General features: G+C 38.9%; 1 protein-coding gene across 4 annotated transcripts in view; it reads left to right on the forward strand.

Annotated features, from left to right (window-relative positions):
• Nucleotides 1-25,256, forward strand: part of TET1 (tet methylcytosine dioxygenase 1) — a 138,521-nt gene that overhangs the window by 7,846 nt on the left and 105,419 nt on the right. For all 4 annotated transcript variants that reach the window (XM_010852179.1, XM_010852181.1, XM_010852182.1 and 1 more), the window contains exon 2: nt 3,025-5,051. In XM_010852179.1, coding sequence (XP_010850481.1) covers nt 3,147-5,051 — 1,905 coding nt within the window. In that variant the 5' untranslated portion in view covers nt 3,025-3,146. The remainder of the gene's footprint in view (nt 1-3,024; nt 5,052-25,256) is intronic.

Raw genomic sequence — 25,256 nt, forward strand, 5'->3', positions numbered from 1 at the left:
TAGTTCCTCTTCACTTTCTGCCATAAGGGTGGTGTCATCTGCATATTTGAGGTTATTGATATTTCTTCCGGCAATCTTGATTCCAGCTTGTGCTTCATCCAGCCCAGCATTTCTCATGATGTACTCTGCATATAAGTTAAATAAGTAGGGTGACAATAAACAGCCTTGACGTACTCCTTTCCTGATTTGGAACCAGTCTGTTGTTCCATGTCCAGTTCTAATTGTTGCTTCCTGACCTGCATATAGGTTTCTCAAGAGGCAGATCAGGTGGTCTGGTATTCCCATCTCTTTGAGGTCAGAGTCAGGCCATTTGAGGAGACAACAGTGCAATTTGATGATGGTTCTTGGCCAGTCCCCTTTCATTTTCTCCTCTTTTCTGAACTTTCAAATAATAGTTGCTTGATTTATTATTCTTTATTGTTTGTATTATCTCATTTTCTCATTATTTCCAATTTCCTTGCTTAGATATTCAGCATGAAAATTTTGGGACCCTTGGTAGAAGGGCTTTAGAACCATCAGTCTTTGTTTCTTTGGATTTTTAATTTATCTACTTATTTGGCTGCACTGGGTCTTAGTTGCAGCACGTGGGATCTTTAGTTATAGCTTTTGAACCCTTAGTTGCAACATGTGGGATTTAGTTCTCTGACTAGGGATCAAATGTTGGCCCCCTGCATTGACAGCACGGAGTCTTAGCTACTGGGCCACCAAGGAGAACCTAGAACCAGCAGTCTTTGGATTAAGTTGGGTGAAGGAGGAAAGAGGGACATCATTTCTGGGTGTGGACAGTCCCCATGACAATGCCTTCCTTATGCTGAGGAGGTACTCAGATATTTACAGACCCATGAGATCTATTTGTAACCTAATCTGGTGATACTAACTCTCCAGATTTTATGCTGTTTTTGTGTGTGTGTATAAAACTAAAAATTTGTAGATTCTAAATTAAATTTATTTATTTTTAAATGAATATTTTTAATGGTAAAAAGTACAATTCACAAAGAAGATAAACATCGTAAACCTCTAGATACCTAACAACAAAGAAACAAGGATAAATAAAGCTACATCAGAAGAAAAACAAGGGAAAATAAATATATGTATAATCATAGTGCAACATATTAACATTTCTCTGAGAATATTTTTATCAAGTGTAGAAAAAAATGAGAAGAGTATCTTGAATGATGTCATTAATAATTTAAATATAATAGATTTCTATTTATATTAATCTTATATCCTACACAAATATATTTAAAATTTTGTATCTCATGTGTTGCTATTAGATGTCCATAGAACATTTAGAAAAACTGTCAAAATAGAAACATTACTAAATTTCAAAAAGTAGAATTCTTTTTTCATGATTCAGTTACACGTATTATTTTTGAAGTTATTTTACAGATTATTATATGATATTGGCTATAGTTCCCTATGGTATACAGTAAACTTTTATTGTTTGCTGCATGTCTATTTTAAATTAGAAATCTAGCATTCTGTTTATGCTAAGTCAAACAACTGGACTCAAAATGTTATAAATTTTTTAGTTAGGCAAAAATTCATAAGTTTTCTAAAAGGTATATATTATATGTATGATTTATATATATATATATACACACACACACACACACAAGAGCTTTTCTACTATGCTTTATAAAAGCTTTAAAAAGAATATAAAAAAAAAAGAAGAGATGGAGAAATTGGAAAACATAAACCAAGTGAAATGGGAGCTGCTGCTGCTGCTGCTGCTAAGTCGCTTCAGTCGTGTCCGACTCTGTGCGACCCCATAGGCGGCAGCCCACTAGGCTCCTCCATCCCTGGGATTCTCAAGGCAAGAACACTGGAGTGGGCTGCCATTGCCTTCTCCAATGCATGAAAGGGAAAAGTGAAAGTGAAGTCGCCCAGTCATGTCCGACTCTTAGTGACCCATGGACTGCAGCCTACCAAGCTCCTCCGTCCATGGGATTTTCCAGGCAAGAGTACTGGAGTGGGGTGCCATTGGAGCACTGAATATGAAATAGAAAAAGTGAAACAAACTAGATAAGATCCTCATATAGTCAATTTGTTTTTTAAACATGGCTGCTTATTAGAAACATGTCTGAAAAATTTAGGTTGTTAACTGAAATATGCTATTAATACTATTGTGTCTCCAGGAGTAGAGTTTCCTGGATAATGTAAGCTCTTCTTCCTCTGGCTTTAGCAGCTTTGCTGTCCAACAGGCAATACCCTGCTTGGGTAGTGATGGACTGAGAAAAGGGTGTAGGAGGTATCTTTTGGGGAATTCCCTGGTGGTCCAGTAATTAGAATTTTGTGCTTTCACTGCCGTGGCCCTGGTTCCTTCCCTCGCCACCTGGTTGGGGAACTAAGGGATAAAGAGGTAACTTTTAAATATTCACATTTGTAAAGATTAGGTTTGAGCTTTAAACTACTTGTAACTAGAATAGTTGTGGCTTCTAATTTAAAGAAACCCCCATGCTTAGCTTATTCAAAGAATTTCATTAACTTAATCAATTGTCACAGAAATTAAAGGAGCTTTATTTGTGAATCCAAGGTTTAAAGGGTACTTTAGCATGTTTTGTGTCTATTGTACTTTGGTTTTGTGGTAAATATTGTTTCTTAATTTTAATTAATAATTGCTAGTGAATATTCCATTTCTTTTCTAAACAGTTTTTTCATTGTGCTGGGTCTTTGTTGCTACTCACAAGCTCTCTCTAGCTTTGACAAGCAGGGGCTACTCTTCTTGAAGTGCACAGGCTTCTCACTGTGGTGGCTTCTTTTATTTTGGATCATGGGCTCTAGGCACAGGGGCTCAATAGTTGCAGCATATGGATTCTAGAATTCGGGCTCAGTAGTTGTGGTACATGGGATTAGTTGCTCCAAAGCATGTGGAATCTTACCAGACTAGGGATCAAACCTGTGTCCCCTGCATTGGCAGCCAGATTCTTATCTACTGTACCACCAGGGAAGTTCCAATATTCTATTTCAAATGAGAGACTACATAGAAAAAAGACTCATTGCCAATGTTTTTTTTTATTTCAGACCAAAACCTCGTGCAACTGAGCACAACCATGGTGCATGCAGATTCTCTTCTGAAGTGAGACTTTCCAAAGGACCAATGACTCTGTCCCTCATGCCCTTTCAGATTTTCCTACTTCATAGCTATGTCTCGATCTCGCCACGCAAGACCTTCCAAATTAGTCAGGAGGGAAGATCTAAACAAGAAGAAAAACAACCAACTGAAGAAGGGATCTAAGCCAGCCAACAAAAATGTGGCGACTGTCAAGACTGTGAGCCCTGGAAAATTGAAGCAATTCGTGCAAGAAAGAGATGTTAAGAAAAAAACAGAACCCAAACTGACTGTGCCAGTCAGAAGCCTTCTGACAAGAGCTGGAGCAGCACGAATGAATTTGGATAGGACCGAGGTTCTTTTTCAGAACCCAGAGTCCTTAACTTGCAATGGGTTTACAATGGCTCTGCGAAGCACCTCTCTTAGCAGACGACTCTCCCAACCCCCAATGGTCATAGCCAGACCCAAGAAAGTTCCACCACCTAAGAATCTAGGAAAGCAACATGAGTGTAATTATAAGGTACTTACAGACATGGGAGTAAAGCACTCAGAAAATGATTCAGTCCCAATGCAAGACCCCCCAGTCCCCCCTGACATAGAGAAGCTAATTGGCATACAAAATGCATCTTTCATTAAAGACGAGAGCCAAGAGACAACCCAGTCTTGGTCCCAAGGTGTCCAGGATTCCAAAATAATTTGCTCTACTCCTAGTGACTCTGCAGCAGAGATTCTTTCTGGGTCACTGGAAGGGACATGTGGTGGAGAAGGACTATTCTCTAGAGAGACATTGAATAATATCAGTGATTCCCCTAGAATGTTTGCTCAGGACACTGTCTGTGTTCCTTTGCTCCAAAGAGCAGCCCTCAAGGTTACCTCTGAAGGAAACCCCAGCATTCAGTTAGAAGATTTGGGTTCACGAGTAGAATCTCTTAAGCTGTCTGATTCTTACCTGGATCCCATCAAAAGTGAACATGATTGCTGCCCCACCTCCAGCTTTAATAAGGTTGTACCTGCGTTGGACCTTAGAAACTGTTTGTCTATTGGTGGGTCGATATATCCTACCTCATTAATAAAACTCCTCTTGGCAGGTTCAGAACAAGAAACCCTTGGTGCTAAACCAGATCATCAAGAGGTACTCAGAGCTACCCCAGATCAACAGGAAGTTCCTGATACCACCCCTGTCCTAGGACAGGCCTTTAGTGCTGTCCCACATCAATGGGAAGTTCCTGGTGCTAACCCAGTTCATGGAGAGCCTTTGGGTGAGACTCCAGACCCACCAGAGATTCCTGGTGCTATTCCAGTCCAAGGAGAGGTCTTTGGTGCTATCTTAAATCAACAAGTCCTTGGTATGGGTGGTGGTACTGCCTCAGACCCACCTATTTTTCTTCCTGCCCCTCTTAACCCAGTTGCTACCTGTAATGCTCTCCCAGCATGGCCCGAGCCCCAGGGCACTGTTTCATCTGGGCTTGAGGTCCCGGGCACTATGCAGATTTTGCCTTTGGGTTCAGGTCACACTCCTCAACCATCATCAAACTCAGAGATAATTTTGGTACCTCCTGTAATACCTATGAACAATATAGAAAATGAGAAGAAGGTTCATATAAGCTTTCTGCCAGCTCACACTCAGGGGTTCACATTAGCCCCTGAGAGAGGACCTCAGCCGGCTCCACAGGGCATTGCCCAGCTCCCCCTGGTGAGTCCCAGCACATTGGAAGGAGGGAGCTCCCAGATCAGCGCCACCAGGTTGGTTGACATCAACACCACAGTGGTGTCTAGGCCAGTGCCACTTGCTAGTACCTCTTCTCCTTCCTACACAACTCTGCTACCTACCTTGGAAAAGAAGAAACGAAAGCGATGTGGGGTCTGTGAGCCCTGCCAGCAGAAGACCAATTGTGGTGAATGTACTTACTGTAAGAATAGAAAGAACAGCCATCAGATCTGTAAGAAGAGGAAATGTGAGGAACTGAAAAAGAAGCCATCTGTCATTGTGTCTTTGGAGGTAAGCAAATACCCAAAGGGCTGGGGACACCTGTGAAACTTGGTAGAGTGATCTCTGGAGACTATTGTTTAAAAATAATTTTAAAAAATTGTATTCTGTTTTGGTGTGCTGGGTATTTGTTGCTGCATGCAGGCTTTTTCTAGTTGCAGTGAGCAGGGACTCTAGAGTGTACCAGCTTCAGCAGCTGTAGTGCTTAGCCTTAATTGCTGCATGGCACGTGAGATCTTCCCGGATCAGGGATCGAACCCTTGTCACCTCCACTGGCAAGTGGATTCTCAACCACTGGACCACCAGGGAAATCCATGTGGAGAGTTTGCTTCAGTATTACATTCTTTTGCTTTGGTAAAATGTTGCTTTAAGTTATCTAGAGGAATTTGAGGAGCTACCTGAGGCATGTCTTGCACACTGAGTGATACATTAGCTTATTTTTAGAATTTGTCTCAGAAAGCTAGAACATTAAGTTTTTCCATCATAGGTTTTGATGGAGAATAGGGAAATTGTATGAAATGTCGTTTTGGAAAGATTTCCACTGTGCCTTATTTTAGTGTGTCTTATTTTGAAAGCTACATTTTTAAAAACTAGGAGTGGAACAAAGTCACTAAATGCCTTGCATCCTGAGGAACCAGAGGAAATAAACTTTTCTTTTGAGAGAATAAAATTGTCTCTATCTTTTATCTTGAAACTTTGCCTTGGAGGTATAACAATAATAGAATTTTCGCTTCAACTTTTGGCAGGTGATTTCCACTTGCTCTGCATATCTCACAGGATTGTTGGGATTCAATGGTGATCAAAAATCGAAAATTGTTTGTAAAGTCCAAAATGATATATACATAATAACACTCATACTTACTATTACAGTTATGAAACTAAGGTAGTCAAAGTATTCATTGACTTACTTTGTTTAAAGGAATTTTATGGAGCTTGGTTAATACTCAAACGTGCTTAAATTTAAATACCTGTCAACTGTGGTGTTTTATGATTTTTAGATTACTCACTTGAAATTTTTTGAGTCTACTATGAATATGAGTATAGTAGAATAGATTCAAATATTATGAACTTAAATTCAGGCAACCTTTTCTATTTCATTCTGGACTTAAATTATCTGTTCAAAAATGCTGACTTTCTGTTTGACTAAGCCATTATAAACTAGAGATCAGATATTTAAGCCCTTGTGTATCAGTGACATTTAAGTTGTTTTGTTTTAAATATTTATTTATTACTTATCTGGCTGTGATGGGTGTTAGTTGTGGCAAGCAGGATCTTTAGCTGCAGCATGCAAACACTTGGTTGTGTCAGGTGAGATCCAGTTCTTTGCCCAGGGATTGAACCCGGACCCCCTGTACTGGGAATGAGGAGTCTTAGCCACTGGATCACCAGGGAAATCCCACATTTAAGGTGTTTTTAAAATACTTGTTACAAACCTTACTGCAATGAATAATCTTGACTCCTCACTTCACATATGGGGGCAGATCAAAATGTGGCCAGTAACTTAATAGTTTACAAACTTATCTCTAAAACACTTAGTAGCAATTTTTTTTGTAACAGAAAGATCTCACTGGTAAGCTCCTGATTTGTAACATTGCCAAGTGACATTGTTGCCAAAGGTACCCTATTTTTAATAGGTGTAAACACATTTGCTCTTTTCTAAACTTGCTCCTCTTCTGGCATTGCACATTTGGTTCAATGGTTTACCATCTACATGGTCACCCTAAATGGAAAACTCAGTCATCTTTAACGGCCTTTCTCTCATTCTTCTAGTTATCTCTTGTCTACAAGATAAGAGCACTCCTATCTCTCCATTTTCTTTGCTCCAGCTGTTGAGGCATTTATCTCTTACTGGGACAATTTCAACTTTCTCTTTATTATTGGCAAGTATTTATGGCACTTCTATTGTGGGATGAGCATACCAGCCAGCTGGGAAGTCAGGATGTTGAACAACAAGCTCTCCTTAGGTGCAATTCAAGATTTCTTTCTATAATGCTGTTTCTCCTAGATTAATCCAATTAGTGCTTTTCTGCATATGGGGTTCATCTCACCCAAAACAATGGAAAATAGTGCCTTCCAATTATAGGTGAAGCCTATAGCATGGATTCCTTAGCATGGAATATGAGATCTTTAGGGTCTTGACATGACTGACCTCTTTTGTCTTATTTGATGTCACTTCTTACATTATACTCGAACTTTCAGCCGCATCCAGCTGCTTCTGCTTCCCTAGGCTCACTGTGCATGGTCCTGTCTCCGTGTTCATGCTCATGGTACATATTCTTCCTTTTTCCTGCCTGACAAAACCCCCCCCTTCCTCACCCCTTCCTGTGCAACACCTGTATCTGTGCATGTTCCTCAGGTTTACTTCCAGGGAACTTTGTCTTTCTTGTGCATTCTAGCCTTGTTACAGTGATAGGTGCTAAGTAAATACTTGATAATTGAATGAAAAGAATATATTTGTAACTCAAATAATCAGGTTTAGAAATTTAGATGGTGTGTGGTTTATTTCTGTAAACTTGCTCTGGTAAGCAAGTGTGGCCACTGTGGTCAAGGTCTGTCAGGGTGGGAAATACTAGTATTTGTTAAGGAGTGAATCAATATATTGGCTATTGCTCACACTGTCCTAAGTACCACATTCTTTATTTCTAAAAAACATAAAAGAACCTTTCAGTTCAGTTCAGTCACTCAGTTGTGTCCGACTCTTTGCGACCCCATGGACTGCAGCACACCAGGCCTCCCTGTCCATCACAAACTCCCAGAGCTTGCTTAAACTCATGTGCATTGAGTCAGTGACGCCATCCAACCGCCTCATCCTCTGTCATCCCCTTCTCCTGCCTTCAATCTTTCCCAGGGTTTTTTCCAATGAGTCAGTTCTTTGCATCAGGTGATCCAATATTGGATCTTCAGCTTCAGCATCAGTCCTTCCAGTGAATATTCAGGACTGATTTCCTTTAGGATTGACTGGTTTGATTTCCTTGCAGTCCAAGGGATTCTCAAGAGTCTTCTCCAGTACCACAGTTCAAAAGCATCAATTTTTTGACGCTCAACTTTCTTTACAGTCAGACTCTTACATCCATACATGACCACCTGAAAGACTACAGTTTTGACTATATGGGCCTTTGTCAGCAAAGTAATGTCTCTGCTTTGTGATATGCTGTCTAGCTTTGTCATAGCTTTTGTTCCAAGGAGCAAATATGTTTTAATTTCATGACTGCAGGCACCATTGGCAGTGATTTTGTAGCCTAAGAAAAGAAAGTCTGTCACTGTTTCCATTTTCATTGTTTTCCCATCTATTTGCCATAAAGTGATGGGACTGGATGCCATGATCTTAGTTTTTTGAATGCTGAGTTTTAAGCCAACTATTTGCCAATAAAATTGACTTTGGCAGTATTTTCTCACAAATCACTAACAATGCTATTTTGCTTCCACAGTCAAACCTCTATCTTTCCACTCAAATGCTCTTTCCAACTCCTGGCCTTTAGCACGTCAGTAACATGAATGGCAGGATGCTGTATGTGACCCACTCAGCAAGCAGTAAGACACCAATAAAGAGAAGATGAGGAACTATGAACCTGAAAATCTGTGAAAAAGGTAGCTCTCCCTAAAGCTACCAATCACTGAAATCTCATTATTATCCGACCAGTAGTTTTTTCAGCTAACTTCTCAAAGCAGATTTTGTACCTGTGCTTCATAAAGTAGCCACCCATGAAAGCACAGCACTCTCTCACCTTGGAATTTAGGCTCCATGTCCGGCTTCGGAGTCATTTATAAGTGATTCACCGCTGCCTCCTCCTTCTCTCCGACTACCTAGACACCACTAACTCTACATCCTGGGTGGGATTTGCTAGCACCTGCAGACCGCCCAGCACTACAACCCACACAACCACTGGTCCAGCTGAGGGCTGCCCACCCATGATCTTCATTTTTTTGAATGTTGAGTTTTTAAGCCAGCTTTTTCACTCTCCTCTTTCACTTTCATCAAGAGGCTCTTTAGTTCTTCACTTTCTGCCATAAGGATGGTGTCATCTGCATATCTGAGGTTATTGATATTTCCCCTGGCAATCTTGATTCCAGCTTGTGCTTCATCCAGCCCAGCATTTTACATGATGTACTCTGCGTATAAGTTAAATAAGCAGGTTGACGGTTTACAGCCTTGATGTACTCCTTTCCCAATTTGGAACCAATCCATTGTTCCATGTACGGTTCTATTGCTTCTTGGCCTGCATAAAAAACTTTTACTTTGCATAATTCAGATTTATAGAAATATATTTATGGAAATATTGCAGTACTGAGCATTTAGTTTAGCTTTCAGGCAAATGATAACATTTTCTGAAACTGGAGGATGATTGCTTTACAGTGTTGTGTGGTTTCTGCTGTGCATCAACCTGAGTCAGCTATAAATAAATGTGTATTTCCTCCCTCTTGAGCCTGTCTACTACCCACCTGCTATTCCACCCCTCTAGGACATCACAGAGAGCACTGAGCTGAGCTCCCTGTGTTGTACAGCAGCTTCCCACTAGCTATCTGTTTTACACATTTTATTGTTTTTGTATTTTATTGTATCACTTTAATTAAAAAAATAATTTTTATCAGAGTATAGTTGATTTAAAATATGTTAGTTTCTGGTGTATAGTAAAATGAATCAGGTATACATCTATCTACTCTTTTTTTTTTTTTTTAACTTTTTAAAAATTTAATTTTTTGGCTTGCCCCATGCAGCATGTGAGTTCTCATTTCCCCAAACAGGGATCCAACCCATGTGTTTTGCAGTGAAAGCACAGGGTCTTAACCACTGGACCACCAGAGAAGTCCTTCCATTCTTTTTAAGATTCTTTTCCCATTTAGGCCATTAGAGAGTACTGAAAAGAGTTCCTTGTGCTATCTCTTTTTGTCTCCTCCATGGTGGTGGTTTAGTCACTAAGTCATCTCTGACTCCTGCGACCCCATGAACTGTAGCCTGCCAGGCTCCTCTGTCCATGGGATTCTCTAGGCAAGAATACTGGAGTGGGTTTCCATTTTGTTCTCCAGGGGATCTTCCTGATGCAGGAATCAAACCCAGGTCTCCTGCATTGCAGAAAGATGATTTACCAACTGAGCTATGAGGGAAGCCCTTTCTCTTCCAGATATGTCTTCTCCATATACATAAATAGGTTTTCTGAATTAATTGAGACTAAGTTTCTCATAGACATGATATTCCTTTATCCTGACATACTAGAGAATAGATTTCCTGAAAACAAGTATATTCTCACATATTATTATCAAAATTATGAAATTAACAATGAACCATTGTTATTATCTAACCCACAGACTTTATTTGGCCTATAAGAAAATATCCCTTTGGCCTCTGTTAATTTGTAGTAATTCCTTAGACTTATAAAACAACTTTACTGAGGTATAATTGACATATAATAAACTGCACATATTCAAAATATGCAATTTATAAGTATGATGTACATACACTATGTGATCATTACCACAGTCAAAATCCATCACTCACCAAAAATTCCTTCATAGTCTCTACACCCCTACCTGCACCCCTTTTCTTCAGGCAAACATCTTTTCGTCATTGTACACTTGTTTGTATTTTCCAGGGTTTGATATAAATGGAATAGTATAATACAAAGATTTAGGGGGGAGTTAGAATATTTTTGCAATATTTTATGATATTGCTACTTTTACAAAGTGCAGATTACTTATTTTGTCCCTCACTTTGGGTTTGTCTAATGCTTCCTCGTGACTTCATCTGGGTTATGCATCTTTGTTTGAATACCTTCTTATAAAAGGGGCATGATGTCCTTTGTCCCACTATCTATGATCTTAATTTTTATCACTTGGTTAAAGGTAGTGTCTCCATGGTATAATCAGTATTTTTCACTTTGTATTTAATAAATATCTTGCAGGGACATTGAGGCTTGTAAATACACAGCTATCCCTCAAATTTTCACTCTTCAGTTTTAGTATTCACTGCTGATTTTTGCCTGATAGTTGTCAAAAGCTGATGCTGTTTCCATCATTTCTTCTAAATCTATTAACTAGCTTTAAACTCCAAGGAAGAGCTTTTTCTTCTTACTTTATTTATATATTTATTTCAGCGTGAACTTGTAGATTTTTGTTATATTCAGTAGATTATACTTCTTTATTATCATTACTTATTTTGATGCTCAAATTTGGCCAGGGAGCACCTTCAACCATTGTTTGAATAATTATTTTCTGTCACAAATGTTCCAAGGTTTTCTATTTCCCATCCTGCCCTAGATGAAATGACAGTTATCCAAGAAAACTTGGTTCTTTTCAGCAGAGAATGGTAATTAGAAACCAAGATCTTGGTGACAGAAATTATTGCTGTTACTGAAATGTCAGTGGTGTGTTCAAATTTAGACTATGCATTTGTTGAATTAGTTTTGTTGAATTAGTGTTTCTTTCTCTCACACACACTACCCTCACCCTTCAGCATGGTTATATTGTTCATTTGAAATACAATTTTAATTAATTAATTTCTGTTCATATCTTATTTCAAAGTTTCCCTATATTAGATGATATTCACATATCATCTCTTGCTTCACATATCATCACTTGCTCTCTCTTGCCAAAATATCACCTTTTTCCAGACAAAGCTGATTCTGAAGATGTGTTGTGTTGTCCTTATATTGAACTCTCACACTATTATAGACCTACTCATCCAACAGTGTATGGAGTGGCAGAGAAGAAAATCGGGAACACTTCTCTGAGGGAAGTTCATTCTAATAGAGCAACGAACAGTTGTACACTCTTGTTTATGGTCACCTTTTCTTAATATTATGTTTATTAGACTCATCAATAGTCTTGCTTATAGTTATTCATCCTCATTGTAGTGTTATTTTCCAGTGTATGTATATATCGCAATACAGAAATTCTCTTGTTAATATCATGTATTAACAATATTTATTCTATTTTGTCATATGTCATATTGCCTATCCATCCTATTGTTAATGCACAGTGGAATGTTACAGTATAGAACTGAACAGGAGGACAAACATCGTAGTGGTACTATGGACATTTTTATGGAAACCTTTTGGTGAATATATGCATGCATTCTATTGACTATATTCCTAGGAGTGGAATTGCTTTGTCATAAAATATGCATATGTTTAACTTTCATGGATACTACCAAACTGCTGTGGTTGATCCAATTAAGACTCTTTGCTGCTGCTGCCGCTGCTAAGTTGCTTCAGTCGTGTCCAATTCTATGCGAGGCTCCTCCATCCATGGGATTCTCCAGGCAAGAGTACTGGAGTGGGGTGCCATTGCCTTCTCCATAAGACTCTTTATTTGCTCCCTATCCAACAGTTGGTATTTTCTGTCTTATTTAGTTTCAATAATTTCATTGGCTGTTTAGTAACATCACTACATTGCATTTCCTTGATGACTAATGAAATCGAGCTCTTTTTGTTTTTTTCTTTCCCCTCACTGTGCAGTTTACAGGACCTTAGTTCCTTGACCCTACCCTCTGCAGTGGAAACGTGGAGTCTTAACTACTGGAACACCGGGAAAGTCCTACTTTTATTCACTTTTAAATTGGCTTTTTAGTACTAATTCATGAGTTTATTATATTCTGTTGAAACAAATTCTTTGTTGAATAAGTAGTTGCAGATATCTTTATCTTTTTTATGACAATGTTTCACTTAGTTGTGCTTCTTATTTTTTGGCCACACTTCAAGACTTGCAGGATCTTAGTTCCCCAACCAGGGATACAACCCAGGCCTGGCAGTCAAAGCCCAGAGTCTTAACCATTGGACCACAAGGGAACTCCCTGTGCTTTTTAATGAACAGAAACTCTTTTCTTTTTTTCTAAAAACTATTGATATATTTGGTTGCACCAGGCCTTAGTTGCAGCATGTGGGTTCTAGTTCCCTGTTGTTCAGTCGCTCAGTCACGTCCAACTCTTTGCAACCCCATGGACTACAGCATGCCGGGCTTCCCTGTCTTTCACCGTCTCCTGGTGCATGCTCAAACTCATGTCCATTAAGTCGGTGATGCCATTCTCATCCTCTGTCTTCCCCTTCTCCTGCCTTCAAACTTTTCCATCATCAGGGTCTTTTCTAATGAATCGGTTCTTTGCATCAAGGGGCCAAAGTATTGGAGCTTCCATTTCAGCATCAGGCCTTCCAATGAATATTTAGGATTGATATCCGTTAGGATTGACTAGTTTGATCTGTTTGCTAGTTTCCTGACCAGGAATCAAACCTGGGCGCCCCCTGCATTCAGAGCTCGGAGTCTTAGCCACTGGACCACCAGGGAAGTACTGAATGAATAGAAATTCTTACCTTTAATGTAGTCCAGTTTACCACTCTTCTTCTTTATGGTAACTTTTTAATAACTTTTTATTTCCTGTTTAAGAATATTTTGTCTATTTTTTGCAAATTCCAAGGTCATGAAGTTGTTCTCTTTTGTTTTCTTCTTTAAAAGCTACTTTTTAAAACCATTCACATTAAGCTGTATGAAGATATGGAATTGACTTTTGCATATTGTGTGAGAGATGAGTCAAGATTCATGCTTCTTCATCTGGGTATCTACTTGACCAGCACCATTACTGAAATGACTGTACTTTCCCCACTACAGCATCAACTTTGTCACAAACCAGGTGATTGATTAGTTCTGAATCTGTTTATAGACTGTTTTCATTGGCCTTTTTTTCTATCTTTGTATCTAAACCCGCATCATTATTAGGCTTTACCGCTACTCTTGCTGACTGGTAATATAAGTCCTTCAGTAATTTTTTTTAATATTTATTTATGCTATTTTTTGGTTGTTCTTTCATGACTTTTTTTTCTTTTTTCGGGACCGGGCATGCTTGGCTTGTCAGATCTTAATTCCCAGACCAGAAATCCAACCCACCCTCGGCAGTGAGAGTTCAGAGTTCTAATCACTGGACCACCAGGGAATACCCAAATTTTAGAATCCACTTGTAAATTTCCACCAAAAGCCATGCTGAAATTTTTATTGTGTTTTTGTTGAATCTATATATCAATTTGGAGAGACTGACATTTTTTACAATATTGAATCTTCCAGTTCATGACCATACTATATTTATGTCTTACTTTACTTCAATATTTTATAGTTTTCAATATAGACCTATTTGTTTTATTTTTAACCATTTGATACCAGACTTTTGATACTTTACATGCTTATCAATGATTGAAGCCCATTTACTTTGATAACCAAGAATATTTTTAAGCAAATATATTTCATATGTTTGTTTGTTCCTCACATCAGAATTATTTTACTTATTATTGAGGGTTGGAGTGAGAGAGAGAAAATACATTTATAGTTTTTAAATCTTAATATTGTTATTAATGTTTATATGAAATAAATATGCATTTTAAAAACAGAATTATTTTTTCTTATAAAATATACTTAGCCCCCAAAGGTATATGCCAGTTTTCAAGACGTTAACTAATAATGTCTGGGAGAAATAAAAGCAATTTTGATTTACTTTTTTTGATCGGAAATTGTGTTTTTGCCTCCCAGTGATTTATTTTAATTGTACAACAAGGTGATAATAGTCTTCCCAGTGATATCTTTGGACAAGAGTTAAAGTGTTATTCTTCTACCTAATTTTGTTCAGTTCTCCATATTAAGAAATACAGATAATTAAAACCACTAACTTAGTAACTCATAGTCATCTAGGAATTTGCCCTTGGCTAGGTATTCCTTATATGTATTTGTGATTTAGCATATTGACACATGCATTATTCTATTTATTGAATAGTGAAAGAAGTTTACAAGTAGCGAGGGTGCTTTTCAGTATCAGACCTTTATTGTTCAGTTGCTAAGTTGTGTCTGAAGCTGTGTGACTCCTTGGACTGCAGCATGCCAGGCTTATCTGTCCTTCACTGTCTTCCAGAGTTCCCTCGAATTCATGTCTGTTGAGTTGGTGATGTTATCTCAACCTTTGTTGCCCTCTTCTCCTCCTATCCTGTTTTTCCAAGTATCAGGGTCTTTTCCAATGAGTCTGCTCTTCCCATCAGGTTGCCAAAGTACTGGATCTTCAGCTTCAGCATCAGTCCTTCCAGTGAATATTCAGGGTTGATGTCCTTTAGGATTGACTGGTTTGATCTTGCTGTCCAAGAGACTCTCAAGAGTCTTCTCCAGCACCACAATTTGAAAGCATTCATTCTTCTGCACTCAGCCTTCTTTATGGTCCAGCTCTCATATCCGTATGTGACTACTGGAAAAATCATAGCTTTGACTATACAGACCTTTGTCGGCAAAGTAATGTCTCTGCTTTTTAATATGCTGTCTCGGTTGGTCATAACTTTTCTTCCAAGGAGCAAGCAACTTTTAATTTCATGACTGCAGTTACCATCCACAGTGATTTTGGGAGCCCAAGAAAAGAAAATCTGTCACTATTTTGCCAAATCCGTCTATTTGCCATGAAGTGATGGGACTGTATGCTGTGATCTTCATTTTTAGAATGTTGAGTTTTAAGCCAGCTTTTTCACTCTCCTCTTTCACTTTCATCAAGAGGCTCTTTAGTTCTTTGCTTTCTGCTATAAGGATGGTGTTATCTGCATATCTGAGGTTATTGATATTTCTCCCGGCAATCTTGATTCCTGCTTGTGCTTCATTCAGCCAGCCTTTTACCTGATGTACTCTGCGTAGAAGTTAAATAAGCAGGGTGACAATATACAGCCTTGACATACTCCTTTCCCAACTTTGTACCAATCCATAGTTCCATGTCTGGTTCTAACCATTGCTTCTTGACCCACATACAGGTTTCTCAGGAGATAGGTAAGGTGGTCTTGTATTACCATCTCTTTAAGAATTTTACACAGTTGGTTGTGATTCACAGTCAAAGGCTTTAGTGTAGTCAGTGAAGCAGAGATAGATGTTTTTCTGGAATTCATTTGCTTTCTCTTTGATCCAATGGATGCTGGCAATTAAACCTTTGGTTCTCTGCCTTTTGTATATCCAGCTTGAACATCTGGAAGTTCTCAGTTCACATACTGCTGAAGCCTCACTTGAAGGATTTTGAGCATTACCTTCCTAGCATGTGAAACAAGCACATTTGTATGGTAGTTTGAACATTCTTTGGCATTGTCTTTCTTTGGGATCGGAATGAAAACTGACCTTTTAATTACATGAATTGAATAATTGAATGACTAAGCACTTTGTGAATTGGTTGCCAAGGTGAAATAGTCTCAATATTTATTCCAGTTTTGTGTGTGTGTGTGCGTGGTTGTTTTTTTTTTTTTGCCATACCAGGCAGCTTGTGGGATCTTAGTTCCCAGATCAGGGATTGAACCCTGGCTACCATGGTGAAAGCTCTATGTTTTAACCACTGGACTGCCAGGAAATTCCGTACTCCAGTTAATATTGATTTCCCCCCCCCAAATATTAAAGGGTTATTCTATGCTTGGTTAAATTAATAGCTACTAGATAACACCATAAATGTGCTATTTGTTACCATGCTACCTTCCTAGCTAATAGAAAGTGCACCTGGAAAAATAGCAATACCTATAGGTTGTACTTGAAAGGCTAAAAGTTAATAGTATTATATGATACAAATGGAACAAGTAATTGTTCACTATCCAATGGATAGTGTGCTAACAGTCTGGTTCTGGAGATGTCTCTTCGGAATTGGTTGACATACTTGTTTGATTTTATTTTATCCATGTTAGTAGGAGTGGAGTGGGACAGGCCTCTCCTGGCCACTGCTTTTCTTACTGTTTTCAAACAGCCGGATTTCATTTTGGCATGCGTTATATATGGCATATGGAACAAATTTTTGCTACCAAGTTTTGCAATTGAGGGCAGATGTTATATGTCCTTAAATATGCCTTTAAGGAATCTCTTTGGATCACTGCTGAGTCTTCAGTAGCATACCTCACCACAGAGCTGACCATAGGAAAAAGAGCCTTTGGTGTCTAGGAACCTTACATGTTTAGAATACATAAACTGAATCACTCTGCTGTACACCAGAAACTAACACTACATTGTATATCAAGTATACTTCAATAAAAAAAAAATAAAGTATGTCAACAAAACCATGCTGATCTTGACTGATTCTGATCAGTGTATGCTAATTTCTAGAATCTTGTCAATATGGTTCAAATCTTACCTTGCCATTTTGTGTAGACCATCTTATCCAGAAAAAAAATGTGAAACTGACTTAACACCTTCATCTAATATCCATATTATCCAAGTTATACTGTCACTTACTAGTGAGCATTGTAGTTTGGTACGTTTATATTGCTATAGAGCTTGTGTCCCCAGCTCTTTCTGGTTAGCTTCTTGACTTTTTTTTTTTTTTTTTAATTATTCCAGATTAGTGTTTCAAGAGTTGATTGTTTCAAAGCTGCAAAAGTCATTCTCTTTATAAAGTAGGCTGTCATTGTGATACTATAATGGATGTGGCACAAGTAAAACCAGAAATCACATATTTTTGCATTGTGTGTGTGTGCGCTAAGTCGCTTCAGTCATGTCCAACTCTTCACGACCCCATGAATTGTAGCCTGCCAGGCTCCTTTGTCCATGGATTCTCCAGGCAAGAATACTGGAGTGGATTGGTTTTCACTCCTCCACGGAATCTTCCTGATGCAGGGATTGAACTATCATCTCTTCTGTCTCCTGTATTGGCAGATGGGTTCTTTACCACTAAGTGACACCTGGTAATCAAATATTTTTGCATTAATTTCATAGTAAAATAAAACACAACTAACAAATGATTCAGATTAATCTAAGCAATTCAAATCATTACCTTGATAATGAGACTAGGTGCTCAAGTCATGATTATCCAGAAATTCTATGGTAATTAGCATCAGCTCATGTCTGCAACGAGTAAGCAACAAGAGAAATCTTGTTCTTTTCTGATTTATTTATGTCCCATTAATACTGACTGTGAGAGTTGGACTGCGAAGAAAGCTGAGCACTAAAGAATTGATGCTTTTGAACTGTGGTGTTGGAGAAGACTCTTGAGAGTCCCTTGGACTGCAAGGAGATCCAACCAGTCCATCCTAAAGGAGATCAGTCCTGGGTGTTCATTGGAAGGACTGATGCTGAAGCTGAAACTCCAAAACTTTGGCCACCTCATGCGAAGAGTTGACTCATTGGAAAAGACCCTGGTGCTGGGAGGGATTGGGGGCAGGAGGAGAAGGGGACGACAGAGGATGAGATGGTTGGATGGCATCACCGACTTGCTGGACATGAGTTTGAGTAAACTCCAGGAGTTGGTGATGGACAGGGAGGCCTGGTGTGCTGCGATTCATAGAGTTGCAAAGAGTTGAACACGACTGAGTGACTGAACTGAACACTGATTGAACCCAAATCTCGCACATTGCTGATTGTTTCATTACCATCTGAGCCATCAGGGAAGCCCAAGAATACTGGAGTGGGTAGCCCATCCCTTCTCGAGGGGATCTTTCTGATTCAGAAATCGAACTGGGATCTCCTGCATTGCAGGAGGATTCTTTACCAGCTTAGCTACCAGAGAAGCTTTAAAAAGAAGGGGATCATGAGAAAGCAATGATTAGAGGTGAGATGTTTACTTCTAAAGCCAAAGCCCAGGCTAGGGAAGGTGCCAGCACATAATAGGTGCTCAACAAATGTTTGTTGAACAAATGACTCAATGAATGAATGAAATATCATAAAAAAAGTAAGATTCAGCCTATGTCACATACTAGTGTATCTTTAAAAAAAAGTGCACTGTAAACCATCATATTCCATATATCCTTACTATATCATCTTAGCAACTAGGACTCCAAAAATTTTGGGGTTTATCCTATATATGTCATTTTCAAGTACCAAAGATATTAGAATCATGACATACCTATAATAGAAATTTAAGAAGAAGACTTGAGAAAAATGTTTTTAGGAAGGTAAGCAGTGCTTTAAAAATATGTTAAAAAGAAGCAGTTGTTGGTATTGTTTAAAATTACAGCCATGTCCATTTGCAGTTTGAGTTATACCAAGATGCAAAGTTTAGACAACTCAAAATTCAAAAGAAAAAAGACCATGAAAACTCAAAATTACATTTTTATACTTGTAAATGGAATTTCGGAAAACAATTCTAGAAGGATACATGCCTACCAAACCAAACATTGGAACCGTTTACCTCTGAGGACTGGATTTTTTGGATGTAGGAGGGATATATTAAAAAATACATGACTTTAAATTTTTGACTAAATTTTTCTAAAATGGTTTGAGTTTCTACATAAAGAACTTACGTTTTATTTAAAAAGTAATAAGACATACTAAATCAAAGTGATGTAATTTGCATTTAGAAAGTTTAGAAGAGGCAGTGCAGTGGTTAGAACTAATGCTTTCACTGCGAAGGGCACAGTTTCAATCCCTGGTTCCAGGAACTAAGATCCTGCAGGCCATGCAGCAAAAAAGAAAGAAAAAAGAAACAAATATGAAAAGATAAACTTTAATTCTATTATCTAGAGGCAATCGCTATGCTGCTGCTGCTGCTACTAAGTTGCGTCAGTCGTGTCCGACTCTGTGTGACCCCATAGACGGCAGCCCACCAGGCTCCCCTGTCCCTGGGATTCTCCAGGCAAGAACACTGGAGTGGGTTGCCATTTCCTTCTCCAATGCATGAACGTGAAAAGTGAAAATGAAGTCGCTCAGTCGTGTCCAACCCTCAGCGACCCCATGGACTGCAGCGCACCAGGCTCCTCCATCCATGGGATTTTCCAGGCAAGAGTACTGGAGTGGGGTGCCATTGCCTTCTCCGCTATGAGTATATAGTATTTTTTCTACATTTGAAAAATACCATTGTTTTAAATTATTTTTCTTTTTTGTTTCACTGGAAAGGAAAGATGATCTCAGTTTAAAATGTTAAAGGTATACAAACTGCTTTGTTACAATAAAGCTAAATGTGTGCACACACACATCGTTAAAGTTGATTGGGGCAAAATTTTTTCTCCTTTTTATTTTTACTTGGTATATCATCAGCATTTCCCTTGTAAGTAAAAATCTGTAAAGGTTTTAAAAATATGTGTATAATATTCCTTTGGGATAATGAACATAACCCACTAAATAATTTTTCATAACTGGATGAATTATTTTATATTTAGTGAACTTTTTTTATCTGTATAAATCTTGGTTCCCATTTAAAATTGTGTTCTTGACACTGGAATCTACTAGTCCTTTACGTCAAGCTAGAAGTATTAGCGTAACTGAAATTTGGGTATTTTGCTAATAATTTATGATTTATTATTGCCTAAATAGGGAAGCCTATTGGGGCATCCCTGGAGGCTCAGGTGGTAAAGAATCTGCTTGCAATGTGGGAGACCCGGGTTCAGTCCCCAAGTTGGGAAGATTCCCCTGGAGAAGGAAATGGCAACCCACTCCAATATTCTTGCCTGATGAATCCCAAGGACAGAGGAGCCTTGCAAGCTAAAGTACATGGAGTGGCAAAGAGTCTGACACAGCTGAGTGACTAACACACACACAACAGTTTCTTAAACCTTTATCACCTTTGGAAACCTAAAATTTGTAGTACAGGTTTTTGTTTGTTTGTTTTTAGAAAATCAAGTGCATTTCCTTCTCAAAAAATGAGAAACTAAAGTTTCTGTTACATTCTTTTTGCTAAACACATCTTCACGCCCTCTCATAGATGGAGCTTGAGCCAGCATTTCAGCATACCTCCTAACTAATGACTGGATACTAGCCAGATCAGATTAGGTACTTGGTGTATTTTTAGCTACTATGGAAAAAACAGAATTTTTAAACTTATTATTATATTAGTGCTTTAGTCCTGCTACACTTTCCACGTTTTTGGTTGCTAGACAAGAATTCCTAAGATTAATTTGATCCTAATTTCAATGATCCCAACACTTGTCTTTCATATAATGTTTCAAAAATGATAAAGTTAGAACTACAGCAGAGGTTTTTAATCTGGATGGACTTCAGTGCTCTGTAATGCCATCCCCTCAAAATGATATGCTTTCTATGCGTTTTTCTGGAAAGATGATCTTTAACTTTCATTAGATTTCACCGAAATGTTTTCTACCCTCCAAAATAAAAACAAGTAAGAGAATCACACTAATCTTTTAAGGCTTGGAAGGAATGAAATTGACAACTGTTACTATGATTAAATTATATGAAGAGTTCTGATATTCCTCCATTGTGAGAATGGATTTAACATTGTGATAGTCAGACCTGTGAAGCAAGGATGTCCTGAGGAGCAGCGCTGAGGTCTACAAAGAGCCTGGAAGAGTCCCTGCTACTTATGGATGCTTAAATGTGGTGGTTATTGTTTTATCCTTGTGGAGATTTGCCTATCCATTTCATTACTTTCACCCATTTCCCTCTTGCTATTTGACTCTGGTTTTTTAGAGGAAAGTAGCTAAAGTCTGCAGAGAAGGCAACGGCGCCCCACTCCAGTACTCTTGCTTGGAAAATCCCAAGGATGGAGGAGCCTGGTGCGCTGTAGTCCCTGGGGTCACTAGGAGTTGGACACGACTGAGCAACTTCATTTTCACTTTTCTCTTTCATGCTTTGGAGAAGGAAATGGCAACCCACTCCAGTGTTCTTGCCTGGAGAATCCCAGGGACGGGGGAGCCTGGTGGGCTGCCATCTATGGGGTCGCACAGAGTCGGACACGACTGACGCAACTTAGCTGCAGCAGCAGCAGCTAAAGTCTGCAGAAGTAGCCAGCTCGTGCCATTTCACAGTATCTGCAAATGCATTTTTCCTGCTAGAGGTTTAAGACGCATTATGAATGAATTGATTTCACCATTCCCATGTGATACGGAATTATAGTTGTGGTTTCCGGCCAGACAATGATGCCACAGTTATTTTCTTGTCCTTGTATAATGAAAGGGTTTTGGTGTTTCTGCTGTATTCTAGACATTCACACTACACAGCTAATTTTCATATCATATTTCATATAGAATACCATTTTGTGGTGAGTTTTCTGTTAAAGTACAAAAGTAGGTTCAAGGCAGGAGGAAGTAGGAGGTTAAGACAGTGGAAGCCCACAGTTGATTCAAGTCATGGAGGTATTTTTTTTTGGACTATAGTTGCTTTACAGTGCTATGTCACTTGAATAGAGTTCCTGTGACACATAGTAGGGTCTCATTACTTATCTGTTTTAAACATAGTAGTGCATATATATCAGTCTGAATCTCTCAATTCACCGTCCCCGCCCCGACTCCTTTCGCTCACTTGGTGTCTACATGTTTTTCTCTATGTCTGTGTCTTTATTTCTGTTCTGCAAATAAGGTCTTTGATACCATTTTTCTAGTTTCCACATATATATGTGAATATGTATTTGTTTTTCTCTTTCTGACTTACTACATTCTGTGTGACACTCTCTAGGTCCACCTGCATGACACCATTTTGTTCCTTTTTATAGCTGAGTAATATTCCCGTATACATATGTACCACATCTTCTTTACCCCTTCCTCTATTGATGGACAGTTAGGTTGTTTCCATGTAAGCCATGGACTTTTACCCACTCCAGTACTCTTGCCTGGAAAATCCCACGGGCAGAGGAGCCTGGTAGGCTGTAGTCCATGGGGTCCCGAAGAGTTGGACACGACTGAGTGACTTCACTTTCCCTTTTCACTTTCACATATTAGAGAAGGAAATGGCAACCCACTCCAGTGTTCTTGCCTGGAGAATCCCAGGGACGGGGAAGCCTGGTGGGTTTCCATCTAAGGGGTCGCAGAGAGTCGGACACGACTGAAGCGACTTAGCATCAGCAGCATCCAGTTTAGGTTTAGAGAGAAGTGTGTGTGTTTGTGTGTGTGTGTGTTAGTTTCCTCCATTCTTGACAGAGTAAGTAACTTGTTTAGGAGTTGATACAGAATTGCAGGGAGGTTTGTCTACTAGGCAACATAAAATTAAATTACATTCTTTATTCACCTAATTTCATTTTCTAGGGACATTTCTGGTGTTTTATATATATATTTAAATACATATTATATTTATATAATATTTTGTATTTTTTATCTATTTTTGGCCACATGACTTTCAAGATCTTAATTTCCTGACCAGAGATTGAACCCATGCCCTCGGCCATGGAACTTTGGTATCCTAACCACTGGACCACCAAGGAATTCCCGGTCTTTCGTATATTTACAAGGTTGCACAACCATTACCACAATCTATTTCTTGAATGTGTTCATCGCCCCAAAAAAGAAACCCAGTATAATTAAGCAGTGACTCCTCATTTTTCCCTCTGTCATCTCCTGGTAACCACTAATCTGCTTTTTGTCTTTATGAATTTGTCTATTCTGGGTATTTCATATAACTAGAATCATACAATATTTGGTCTTTTGTATCTGACTTCTTTCACTTTAGCCTAATGTTTTCAAGTTTTATCCTTGTCATTGCATTTATCAGTACTTTCATGACTGAATATTTTTTCATTGCATGAATAAGCACATTTTGTATAAACATTCATCAGTTGATGGACTTCTGAGTTGTTTCTACTTTTTAGCTATTATGAATAATGCATTTACAAACAAATGTGTACAGGTTTTTGTGTGAAAATATTTTTTCACACAAAAATATGTGTGGAAAGGCTGGGGAAATTTCTGAGTTGAAGAGGCTAGGGATTTCTTTGGAGCTGTGTATATTCTGAGGAGTGTAACTGCTGGGTCCTATGGCAACTTTTTGTTGCCAAACTGTTTCTCAAAGCAGCCATATCATTTCAGATTCAACCAGCAATGTATGAGGGTTCTAGTTTCACCACATCCTCATCAAAGCTTATTATCTGACTTTTTTTGTGATTGCCTTCCTAGTGGGTGTGAAGTGATACTCCAGGATGGTTTCGGTTTGCATTTCTCTCGTTAATGATGTCAAGCATCCTTTCATGTGTTTATTGACCACTTGTGTATCTTTGGAGAAGTGTCTATTTCAAGTCTGTCCATTTGGACTCCTACAACAAACTACTGCAGCCTGGGTGGCTTATAAACAACAGACATTCACTGCTCATAGCTCTGGTGAAGGCCCATTTCCTGGTTTATAACTGGTGCCTTCTCACTGTGTCCTCACATGGTGGAAGAGGCTAGGGAACTCTCTGGAGCTTCTTTTAGAATGTGCTGCTGCTGCTGCTAAGTCGCAGCAGTCGTGTCCGACACTGTGCAACCCCCCATAGATGGCAGCCCAACAGGCTCCTCTGTCCCTGGGATTCTCCAGGCAAGAACACTGGAGTGGGTTGCCATTTCCTTCTCCAATGCATGGAAGTGAAAAGTGAAAGTGAAGTTGCTCAGTCATGTCCAACTCTTAGTGACCCCATGGACTGCAGCCCACCAGGCTCCTCTGTCCATGGGATTTTCCAGGCAAGAGTACTGGAGTGGGTTGCATTGCCTTCTCCATTAGAATGCGCTGCTGCTGCTGCTGCCAAGTCGCTTCAGTCGTGTCCGACTCTGTGCGACCCCAGAGACGGAAGCCCACTAGGCTTTCCGTCCTTGGGATTCTCCAGGCAAGAACACTGGAGTGGGTTGCCATTTCCTTCTCCAATGAATGAAAGTGAAAAGTGAAAGGGAAGTCGCTCAGTCATGTCCGACTCCCAGAGACCCCACAATCTCATTCAATTCAACTGGTATAACTTAAGAATCTTCCAAAGGCCCAACTTTCGAATTCTTTATATTAGGCATTAGGATTAAAACAAGTTAATTTGGGGGGGCACAAAAATTGTGTGGTGCTTGTCATTTGATATGCATCAAGCAAATGTTGGTCTAATTGAATGATACTAGTCATGGCTGTGAAACTGGTGTGTGGTAAACATTGACATCCAAAGAGGTTAATAACAACTATTATGTATTGAATACATACTAAGTGCCTGGAACTGTATTAAAAACTGAAATGCTCATTGTCTCACTTCATCTTTACAATAGTCCTATGAAATGTACATTCATCCACCAATGTATAAAATAAGACAATGAGGCTTAGATAGGCCAAGTAACTTGTCTAAGACTACACAGTTGATCTTGGATTAGAGCCTTTGGTCTATATGCTAAGGGCTCATTTTAACCACCATGTCCTTGAGCAAGGGCATCAATCAAAATGCAAAGAACCTGGAGGGTTCAGAGAAGCAGGACCAAAATGTGGACTGGTTGAAGATAGCCATGCTAAGTTTATTGCTGCTATCTTAGGCCTGTGAAACTTCGAAAGAGATGTTGTATAAGAATCTTATAGGATCATTTTAACAAGGAGCTACTGTATAGCACAGGGAATTATATTCAATATCTTGTAATAGCCTATAATGGAAAAGAAAAAATA

The sequence above is a fragment of the Bison bison genome, unplaced genomic scaffold, assembly GCF_000754665.1.
Source record: "Bison bison bison isolate TAMUID 2011002044 unplaced genomic scaffold, Bison_UMD1.0 scf7180017864309, whole genome shotgun sequence".
Classification (NCBI taxonomy): Eukaryota; Metazoa; Chordata; class Mammalia; order Artiodactyla; family Bovidae; genus Bison; species Bison bison.